We start from the raw sequence: 11,736 nt of genomic DNA, 5'->3' as shown, positions 1-11,736 counted from the left end.
TCTATTAGGTCCTCTTGGTGCAGAGATGAGTTCAATTCCTGGATATCCTTGTTAACTTTCTGTCTCGTTGATCTGTCTAATGTTGACAGTGGGGTGTTGAAGTCTCCCATTATTTTTGTATGGGAATCAAATAATTATTAATAGTATTTTTAGCCTTGCAGCTACATATGGTCTCTATGTATTTGTCATTGCCTTTTTGTTTTTTTAAACAAATGTTTAAAAATGTAAATGTTCTCTGTGTCCTTCACCATGTTTTCATGCTTTGTGATAGTGGCTGAAGTTTAGAGACTTGTTTTAATAAACAATGTTCTGAAATGTTGATCTAATTGCCTCTGGCAAAAGATGTGTAATCATGACTTTTGATGAACTTATTTTAAAAATAGATGCACAGTTGATCTCTTATTGCACGCATTTTGGCAAATTCATGAGAGATATTCTCTATAAACATGACACTTGCAAAACCTACCATACCCTGAAAGTTTGCTGTCTAGAAATTAGTGCCTAGTTTTCATTCACATTAATATTTAGGTAAGACATGTTTTATTTCTAAATAGACTGTCAAACTTTTTTCATATTTTAATGTGTAATAGTGATGACCTTTTTAAAAAGACTCAGTGTAATTCGTTTTCTCATTTAAGCCATTAACTGCCCCCTTTGAATAGTATTGTTGCTGCTTTGTCTTATAAATTGATGATGTCTCAGGGTCTCAATTTACAATTACATTAGTTTCTTCCTTGAGTTTGTAGTTGAGCTGTGGCTCTGCACTGTTTGGGCCTGTACAGGCATCCTTTACAAGTCCCCGGCAGGTGGCCTTTAGCAGGCTCAAAGGTGGCCTTTAAGCCATTCTTAGTGTCACTGTGAAAACCATCCAGATTTTCCCCCAAAAAGGCCAAGTAGTTGCATGATGTGTTGTGGATTTTAGGGATATATTTTGCCTATTTCACATACTTTTTTCCAAGAAGATAGGTGAGCTTACACATTTAAAGGTTTGAATTGTGTTTCTTCTGTTTATAATTTTATTTGAGATGGTGTCTCACTTGTCACTCAGTTTGGAGTGCAGTGCAATGGTGTGATCAAGGCTCACTGTGGCCTCAAACTCTCAGGTTTAAGCCATCCTCCCACCTCAGCCTTCTAAGTAGCTGACACTATGGATGTATGCCTCCACACCCAGTTAATTTTTTTTTTTTTTTTTTTTTTATTTTTTGAAGAGACAGGATTTTGCCGTGGCTGCCTAGCTGGTCTCAAACTCCTGGGCTTAAGTGATCTGCCTGCCTCAGCCTCACAAAGTGTTGAGTGGCGTGAGCCACTGCACCCGGCCTTTTTATAATTTTAATAATAATCTGTCAAATAATCCTTCATTACTTTTGCTTTCTAAATTCTTGTTATATTTTACTAAACAATGCTTAATCTCGCTGATAAACCATTTTAGCAGAAGGGTGTCTGATGAGTACCACCCCTCCCACCCCAGCTTTATTTTTTTCTTTTATCAAGGTTACAAGGTCTCCCTCTGTTCACCAGGCTGGAGTGTAGTGGTGTGATTATATCTGACTGCAGCCTCAATTTCCTGGGCTCAGGAGATCCTCTCACCTCACCCTCCCCAGTAGCTGGGACCACAAACATGCACCACTATGCCCAGCTAATTTTTTTTTTTTTTTAAGTAAAGACAAGGTCTCATTATGTTGCCCAGGCTGGTCTCAAACTCCTAGTGTCATTTAATTTCTGTTTTGGTATCGGCTCTGAAAGACCTGTTGAGAAGGTACTTGGAACTCTTGATATTTTCCAAAATCTGTTTTACTAAGATAAATTTTAAGGAGAGCAACAGAAAATAAAGCACAAAGGTGGTTTTTTTGGTTGTTTATTTATTTATTTATTTTTGAGACGGAGTTTCACTCTTGTCGCCCAGGCTGGAGTGCAGTGGTGCGATCTCGGCACGCCGCAACCTCCCCCTTGTCCCGGGTTCAGGTGATTCTCCTGTCTCAGCCTCCCAAGTAGCTGGGATTACAGGCGCCCATCACCACACCCGGCTAATTTTTGTATTTTTAGTAGAGACGGGGTTTCACTATGTTGGCCAGGCTGGTCTTGAACTCCTGACCTCAGGTGATCCACCTGCCTTGGCCTCCCAGTGTGCTGGGATTACAGGCATGAGCCACCGCGTGGTTTTTAATCAATATTGTTTAATAATGAATTGGATTAAGAGAGGTGGTTTTTTTTACTCAACAGAAAGTTGATTGGGTTTTTAAAAAATAGCTTCTCTTATTTTCAATAATTAAGGCTTAAAAAATCTCTAAGAGTTCTCTTTGAGATATTTGGATTCTATAAAAATGAAACGCTTTGTTTCTTAACCAAATGATAATTCCTTAAATTGCATTATTTGGTTCAATTATAGTGAATTTCCTGGTAGAAATTTTATTTTCTCTGAAGCAGAGTCAGTCATCTTAATATCACCATGTCAACCAGAAAAGAAGGAAATCTAATATGCATAATAAAGAGAGAACACTGACACATGACTTCTTTAAAAGTCTCTGAAATTCAACATATAATTTTTTATACCAGAATGTGAACAAAAATTTAATCTTTTCCTCTTCATCTATGTCTCATGATGTATTTGTGTGATTTTAAAGAACATTTTGGGGTTTTTTTAGTTCTATGTAAATGTGACCATGTTATCTGTATAATCTTGCCATCCCTTCTTTGGAAAACATGGGTCACTGTTAAAGTATGTCATGGATGCCGATGTGGAGTCTGAGTAAGCCTAGTGGGCACGAGGGTGTGTGTGGACGTGGGCGCGTGCGTGTATTTGTTCGTTTCTAATCGAGCCATTCTTCTAGAGTCTTTAGGTCAGCTGTCACGTTGGGCTTTCCTCCTTTGTTCTTTTGAGTTGCTCTATGACTAGCCACAGACCTAACACTAAAAAGGAAGGCTTTTAACGGATTAATTTCGTCCTTTCCTTCGCCTACATTGTAGCAGCTGCGTTCTGCCCTTTCTGTGGCCCTGCAAGGAGAGGAGGCCTGTGTATAACAGTCTTCTGTCAACATCCATTATAAGATTCCTAAAGCACATGGAATGAGATAGTTCCCAGGAAAACTCTTTGTCAAGGCCAGTCCATGTGGGAAAAATATTTCTGTGCTTAGTCTTATAACGATGACTTTTTGTTTTATGGGGTCAGGAGAAATTTGACTTATCAGACAGCATTGTGCTATGCCTCCATACTTACCTGCCCTTTCTTTCTGAACTCTTGCAGGTAGCAGCAGTACCTGTCCAAAGATCGCTTTAATTCCGCCTTGCTCCATAAGCAGCACAACCACACTGGTTGGTGAGAATGTATCTGAAGAAGAGGCTCAGGGAATAAATGGGAACAGGCCAGCGAAACACTCAGCTGCAAGTCCAAAGCCACAAGGTATGCTCATTGAGGGTTTGTGATCAGGGTGGGTACTTCGTTGATCAAAGAAGGCTAACCAGAAAAACGATGGCCACAAAGAAAGTGTTTTAAGCTAGAAGGAAGCAATTGGGTACATTATTTTTTAGAGAATAGTCCATGTGTGCATCTTCTTAGGCAGAGGTTGCTATTTGCTCTGCTCCTGAAACAACATACATTTCTCTATTTTGGATCTTTTCATGTCGCTGAAATTCTTTGCATGTCATCTTAATGGAACTGTGATCTCTTTATTATGCCTGACCTAGCACAGGGACTTACTGTCTGTGTAATAAATGTGTTTGGAGCTACTGTTAGAAAGAAATGATTTGCTAGATGTCAGCGTTCGTGAAACATAATTCTAAAACAGCACTTCATGTACTTATCAAGAACATGACTTGAAAATATTAAGGAGGTGGGGCCTGAAAACACCTGATAGTATTTTTATACTTCCACTTTCTGTGGAGGTATTGTTTCTTCCACAGAAAGGAACAGTAACAGCCCTTCATTCAGGATTCTGTGGCCAGTGAGGGTAAAGAAAAAGCCATAATGGTAGGAAGCTTGAATGATTTTTTTCAGTGACCATTTCCTTTTACAAATAAATTTCCAGTGAACTTGGTATTAACTTTGAGAAGCAAAAAATTACAGTTTTGATGATAGAGAGCAAGGCCTTTTGAAATGGAACACAAAAGCTAAGCTACCATGTGGTTTAATGTGTAGTTTCTTCCTTATAGATTTTCATTTATAATGAATGCTAAACAGATATGAGAAACAATACTGGGCATTGTCAGAGTTACTACAGTCGGGAAAAATCAATTTCTATTTTTGCGTATTTTGTGTTTACTTAGGTCTCTTTCCTGTTCTTGCAAAGAAAAATGTATTCTAGAGCATACATTATAAAATAAGTGGTGTTATTCCTTAAAGTTGTGTGTTTTAAGGATTTCTGAAAAAAAATTTTAGAACAAGTTTAAAATGAATCTTCTAGATTATGGGATATTTGTCTTGTTCTCACTACAGTTATATTTGTGGTGATATGGAATATCACTATCAAGCAAGGTCAGATAATTGATGATTCGGATAAGTAGCCTATTCATGATCTTACAACCATTTCTTTTGACTACACTGCTCCCTTATAGCATTGATGTGAATATAAGCATATGACTTTTTTTGATTATGATTTGAGCCTTTTTATTTCCAAAATATGAAATTCCATTTCACCCATTAGACCCGAGTTGACAAAGATCCAGTGTGAGGTAAGAATATTAATAATGAATACAATTCTAGTTGATGTAATTTTCCTGATCAAAGGAAGAATTTCATTACTTAAAAAGCCTTTATTTTTGAAGATGCACTGCAATACTTCATTGTTTTCCAAAGTCAGTGTATTGAGAGATATAATAAGAGTGTCCTTCCTGAGCTGCGTGTGCCAAAATAATCCCCTTTTTAAGTAGACAACACTAACCTTGCTTTTGCTGTTTTGTGGTTATATTAAAACCTCTGTATAGTTATTTAAATACATATTTACTTCCTATCTTAAATATGGGCTAATTATGTATATATACTTTTCTAACTAAAGGGAATATTTGCAGATATTAAACAAATCACAGAGTACTTTATACTTCTTTTTCAAAATACGTTCAAGTGGTGTTTGGCCTTTCCCTGATACCCATGGCTAAAGTTTTAACCCCACTTTTCACCCTGTCCTTTTATATTTCCCTATACTGTAGTCTGTTCAGGCTCCTGTAACAAAATACCATAAATTGGGTAGCTTATAAACAACGGAAATGTAGTTCTCACAGTTCTGTGGTATGAAAGTCCAAGATCAGATTCAGGGTCTGATGAGGGCTTGCTTTCTGGTCCACAGATGGGTCCAAGATCAGATTCAGGGTGTAATGAGGGCCTGCTTTCTGGTCTGTAGATGGCCATCTTTTCACTATAACCTCACAGGGTGGAAGGGGTGAGAGCTCCTTCTGGGGCTTCTTTTCAATGGCACTAATTTGATTAATGAGAGCTCAGTCCTCATGACCTAATCACCTCCCAAAGGCCCCACCTCTTCATATTGTCACCTTGGGAATGAGGATGTCAACATGTATTTTGGGACACAAACAAACACTCAGACCATAGCACTCCATACGAACTTTATTTTTTCTCATTCTTTACAACCTGAACTGCTGTATATTTTACTCATCAGCTCAGTTTTTTCTGCCTCTGTGTCCGCTCACATAGTACATAACCAGTCTTCAATAATACTGCTATATTGCTACATTTCTTCCCCTTTGTTTCTGCTATTGTTTAAAACTTTGAACATGTGCCATGTAGCGACCAACGTCCCTGAAATGAGGCTACATCTTAGTATTGTCAGATGAGCTGCTACATAGATTGGTCAGTAATTCAATCAACAGTACCCAATAATGAGTGTTTGTTTAGTGGAGAGAGCTAATTTTAATTTCTCCTAACATTTGGGTGACTGAGGCAGAGAAGAGAAGGGGGTGCTAATAGGGACCTACTGCGTGGAGCAAGGAATTATCACCCTGACACCTTTGTTCCTGCCTCACTGCAAAACCCTTACAAGTTGTGAATGGTGAGGTTGCTGGGGCTTCAAGGTCAGTGTGTGGGGTCCTAACAAGGGAAGGGGAGTCAGGCTGGCAAGAGCAGGGGAAAGCAGAAACAAAAAGCAGATAAACTGTTAAGTCTGCCTTTCTTCCTGGTCCAGGGCACGTAGCCCTCCTGTGCAAATAACTCACAATCTTCCTGCACTGACTTATCACCAGACACGTGGCTGATAGAAAAATGGAAATTAGCTCACTGCAACCTTGGCATCATCGGTACTGCATGTAGCCCTCTCCAGCACCATGCTGTAAAATCCCCAGGAAACCTTTGTCTCTTTGTAGTCAGCTCCTCTCTTGCTGATCTGCCTGTTGCTTTCTTGCAGTGTATTTTCATATTTTGTCTAATAAATATGCCTTTCTCTACCTACCTGTCTTGGTGAATTCCTTTACTGCCCGTGCCACCAGCCCCGGATAGTTGCTACGCACAACACTATGTTGTTTTAGTTTAATTTAGGACTCTTATTCTAGGTGAGTAGTTCTCAAGCAGAGACAGTTTTGCCCACACTTGCATATCCTCTCCCGACAATAGGACATTGGTAGTATCTGGGGACATTTCTGCTTGACACTGCTTGTGGGAGTTGCTACTTGCAGCCGGTGAGTAGCGGGTAAAGTTGCTCTATATCCTGCAATGCACGGGACAGTCCACAACTAAGAATTCATACAAACTATAATATCAGTTGCTGCATTTGCAAAACTCTGATCTAGATAAAAATAAGCACATAATTATATCTTTTTTTTCCTTATGTAGATTGCTAAAAAGATTATAGTTAAAATTTATTGTGGGATTTTTTTCTTTTTTTCTTTTTTTTTTTTTTTTGAGAGAGATGGTTTTGTTCTGTCACCCAGGCTGGAGTGCAGCGGTGCAATCTCGGCTCACTGCAGCCTCCGCCTCGCAGGTTTACGTGATTCTCCTGCCTCAGCCTCCCCAGTTGCTGGACTACAGGCATGCACCACAATGCCCAGCTAATTTTTGTATTTTTTGGTAGAGATCGGGTTTTACCATGTTGGCAAGGCTGGTCTCGAACTCCTCACCTCAGGTGATCTGCCTGCCTTGGCCTCCCAAAGTGCTGGGATTACAGGCATGAGCCACCATGCCCGGCCTATTGTGATAATTTTAAAAGGGGAAAGTATTGCACATCTTTATTAGTGGTGATTATGTAGTAATGTCTCTGGAACAATATATGGTTTATGTTTATTAATTACCAGTAAGTAAATATTTTTGAAGAATTATTTGTAGGTTTTTAAAAGGTGCATGAGCTAAGTTTTATTTTAAACCTGAAAAAGGAATGACCAGAATGGCAGCCCTTTGCATGGTGTTTCAAAATCAGCAGAAAGAAAGATAAATTTTAGATTAGAGATTGGATAAACTTGCATTTGGATCCAAATTGAAATACGTAGATTTCGAAATGGATTTGTTTCATAATTAGAGCTTGTTTTGCCTTAGCCTCAGAAAATACCCTAAGGCCTTGGAAACAATGGCTTATTCACTTCATACCAATCCTAATAGTCAAACAAATTACTGAGCAACCTCCAGCATAAGTCTTTCTTCTTGTTCACCACTTTTAATACTGGCCTGTTTCCTACCATGCTAGACCGTGACTCAAAATAACTCCTTTAGTAATTAAAGTTAATAGTTCTTTCTCTCTTAACAGCTTTTATCCAGAACATCCTCTGTAATTCCTGATTATTTTTATAAAGTGCAAATTGTCACATAATGTCTCAATCATTAAATGCTTTAAAGAGCCACATTGTTGTTTGAGTAACTTACATAAATATAGAGTACTTAAACCTATTCATTAGCTTCTAAAGTAAAAGTCTATGTATAATGATCCATTCTTTTAAAAGTGTAATATTATAATGCATTTATACATAGCCAGCTTTTGTTGTTTCTGTTTTTAAAAAGAAGGGTAATTGAAGACTACTGACTTAAACTGGCAATTAGTTTCCTTTCATTCTAGGTAATCACTTTGAATAATCAATTTTTTTTCCTATTTACATCTGTAAATTTGGGTGTAATAAAACCCAACTTATTTATAGTCTAATAGAGATCTCAAACTTTACATGTATGAAACTGAACTGCTATTCTCCTCTCCAAAAATTGCTTTGCCTGCTATGTCACTTGACCACCATTCCATCCTTCTGGTAGTTGAGACCCAAGGCTTCAGAGTCATCCTTGCCTCCTCTCTCTTTCTCTAATATGTCTCACTTAATCTTATCAGGAAATCTACTTTAAAAATATACCTAGAATCCAAGTATATCTCACTGCCTTTTCCTAAGCACTGTGATCTCTTGCCTGAATTTCTACAATATCTGCTTAATTGTCCACCCTGCTTCTCCCCTGTTCCTCCTCTACATTCTCAATACAGCTCCCAGAGTGATCCTGCTGAAAGTTAAGTTATATCATGTTACATTTCAGCTCAGAACCCTGCAGGGACTTCTCATTTCATGCAAAGTCAAAATAAGTGGTCCAGAGTCTACTTTCTCAGGCCTCGCTATGCACTACTTTTGTCCACATGCTCGTTCTGCTCCAGTCCTGCTGGCCTCCAGACCCCAGGTGTCCCTGGCTGTCATGCCACCTGCTGGAAAGCCCTTCCCCAAACAATTCCTTCCGCTTCAAGGCTTACTCAAATCCTGACTTTTCACGGAGGCCTAACTTTGAACACCCTGTTTAAGACTGAAATCTGCCCTCCCTTTGACTTCCCACACCCTGGATCGTATTGATCTTCTTCTTTTAGCCCTCACCACGTTTTCTTCTAGCACTTACCTCCTTCCGATAAATGATTTACTTGATATTTTTTTGTTTATTTTTCCTTTGCTCATTCATAGGCTCAAGTGCCTAGAACCTAGTGGATATTCAATAAATATTCATTTAATTAATGAAAAAATGAAACACCCTATACAGAGGTATGAGGATTGTTCTAGGATATATATTTTTTGAATGCTGAATTCTTAGTGGTTTTATAAACTTATACTCTCATCAAAAATGTTGTGTTCACATTACTTGATATCTTCACTGATACGTGGTATTGTCAGATTTAAAATTCTAGTCAAACCAGGCATGGTGGCTCACACTTGTAATCCCAGCACTTTGGGAGGCCTAGGTGGGTGGATCACGAGGTCAGGAGTTCGAGACCAGCCTGGACAACATGGTGAAACCCCATCTCTACTAAAGATAGAAAAAATTAGCCAGTCATGGGGGTGTGCACCTGTAATCCCAACTATTCGGGAGTTTGAGGCAGCAGAATTGCTTGAACCCAGGAGGCGGAGGTTGCAGTGAGCTGAGATCGCGCCATTGCACTCCAGCCTGGGCGAGAGGGTGAGACTCTGTCTCAAAAAAAAAGAAAAAAAGTAAAAAGAAATGCTCAAATTGTAGTCAATCTGATTTGTCTGAAATAGTATCAGCTTATGGATTTAATTTGTATTTCCCTGAAATACTAATAAGCGAGTGTGAACACAGTTTTTCCTGTCTATATCCTTTGAGTTGTTAGGTCTTTTAGTTAATACTGCATAGTAGTTTTTTAATTTTATTTATTTATTTACTTATTTATTTAATTTTTTTTTTTTTTTTTTTTTTTTTGAGATGGAGTTTTGCTCTCATTGCCCAGGCTGGAGTGTAGTGGCACAATCTCAACTCACAGCAACCTCCACCTCCCAGGTTCAAGCGATTCTCCTGCCTCAGCCTCCCAAGTAGCTGGGACTACAGGCATTTGCCACCACGCCCAGCTAATTTTTGTATTTTTAGTAGAGTCAGGGTTTTGCCATGTTGTCCAGGCTGGTCTTGAACTCCTGACCTCAGGTGAGACACCTGTCTCGACCTCCCAAAGTGCTAGGCTTACAGGCATGAGACATTGTGCCCGAGTTTTTTTATTCTGATTGTTATTCCTTTCTTCCTTATATATAATACAAAAGTCTTATCTGGGTCGGTAAGATCCAGTTCTTCACAGGGCCTTGTAGAAGAGCCAAGGACGGCTGAACAAAGAAAGGGGCAGATGAAGGGCATTCTTGCATTTTGAAACTTTGTATCCTGCCACAAAATTTCACATAGATAGTATATGGTTATCTTAAAAATAGATGTCTCATATATGTTAATCTTGTGCAAGTACAAAGTGCTTTCATAGGTAGGGTTCTTTCATGTGTTTTTGAATCCTTTTCTAGTCATTTACTTCTCAAAGTAGCTGTGTGTTACTTTTTCAGTCTTTGATAGGAGCAGTAAGATTAAATATGAATTCATTTTATGAAATAGTAATTTTCCTTAAGAGCTGAATGTTGCTGGGCACGGTGGCTCACGCCTGTAATCCCAGCACTTTGGGAGGCTGAGGCAGGCAGATCACCTGAGGTCAGGAGTTTGAGGCCAACCTGGCCAACATGGCAAAACCCCATCTCTACTAAAAGTACAAAACTTAACGGTGTGGTGGCAGGTGCCTGTAATCCCAGCTACTCTGGAGGCTGAGGCACAAGAATCACTTGAACCCAGAAGGCGAAGGTTGCAGTGATCTGAGATTGTGCCACTGCACTCCACCTGGGTGACAGAGTGAGATTTGGTCTCCAAAAAAAACAGTTGAATGTTAACCTATAATCATGGGTTACAAGAAGTATTGAGCCGAAACAAAGATGAGACTCATTTCCTGTTCATCAAGGAACTCAAAAGTCTAGGGAGGCAACCCTGGTTGTAAAATATTATAAAACAAAATGACAAATGTTAGTTGAGAAGATATTTGAAGATTTTTGAGGCAGGATGGGAGGGCAAGAGGTGGAAGAGTCAGGTAAGCCTTCTGAAAAAGAGTTGATGACTGAGGTGAGCCTTGTGGGAATTACGGGATTTTGCCAAGTGGACCATTCTACGTATGTGCCAAAGCCTGAAGGCCTGAGAGAACCTTCCCAAGCTTACAATGGAAGATGCAATTCAGTGTGGCTGGAATCTAGGCCACATAGGGGGTGGGAGAGTAGAGATGAGGCAAGCAGTAAGAAAGTTCCCAAGAAATCTATTTCAAAAGAAAATGAAGCCAGGAGAGGTGGCTCTCACCTGTAATCCCAGCTACTCTGGAGACTGAGATGTAGGATCACTTATGCCCAGGAGTTTGAGGTTACAGTGAGATATGATTGCACCAGTGCACTCCAGCCTGGGTGACAGTGTGTGTGCGTGCATGTGTGTGTGTATTTATACCCACATATACACACACACATATAAGATAAAATAGAAAAAATGAACCTACTGTGGTGGCTTTCCAATAGACATGTTGTTTTCATTTAGCTCTAGATATATAATAAGGTTCTTACAACATGATTCTGCAGTTGTTCATATCCTAGCAGAATTGTACTTAGCGGATCTTATTCAGCTAAGTAAATGTTATAGTAGGTATGTTGGATTCAGGGCACCTTTTACCTGAAAAGCTTACTTGCTCTAGAGAGCTTAACAATCAAGTAGGGAAAGACTGTGTTTGCATACTGCACTGTTCTCAGAGTGTGAAACACAAATCTGGAAATGATTTTGCATGTTTTAAATGTCACACTATTGATCTCTAGAATTAATATTGTGTCTGAAGAAAGGAAAAAAATCTAAATAAATAAATAATTGAAATATCAAGAAGAGAAGGAATCGGAACTTTAGGGTTTTCCATTCTCATCGTCTGTAATGCCAATAGAGACTAATAATAAACTGCATCCTTAGAATATTGCCTACAATTTGTAATCTTTTCCCTTCTTATGTAACTAATT

The 11,736-nt window shown here is 39.0% G+C and overlaps 1 protein-coding gene across 2 annotated transcripts in view; it reads left to right on the top strand.

Moving 5' to 3' along the window:
- The window catches only part of FGD4 (FYVE, RhoGEF and PH domain containing 4), a 263,964-nt gene that overhangs the window by 175,144 nt on the left and 77,084 nt on the right, over positions 1-11,736 (top strand). The window contains exon 2 of one of the 2 annotated variants that reach the window (XM_011979541.1): positions 3,242-3,397. In XM_011979541.1, coding sequence (XP_011834931.1) covers positions 3,242-3,397 — 156 coding nt within the window. The remainder of the gene's footprint in view (positions 1-3,241; positions 3,398-11,736) is intronic. The other variant, XM_011979542.1, reaches the window with a different exon arrangement.

This window comes from Mandrillus leucophaeus, unplaced genomic scaffold (assembly GCF_000951045.1).
Source record: "Mandrillus leucophaeus isolate KB7577 unplaced genomic scaffold, Mleu.le_1.0 Scaffold203, whole genome shotgun sequence".
In the NCBI taxonomy this organism is placed as follows: domain Eukaryota; kingdom Metazoa; phylum Chordata; class Mammalia; order Primates; family Cercopithecidae; genus Mandrillus; species Mandrillus leucophaeus.
This window is presented reverse-complemented; position numbering and strand designations above follow the sequence as displayed.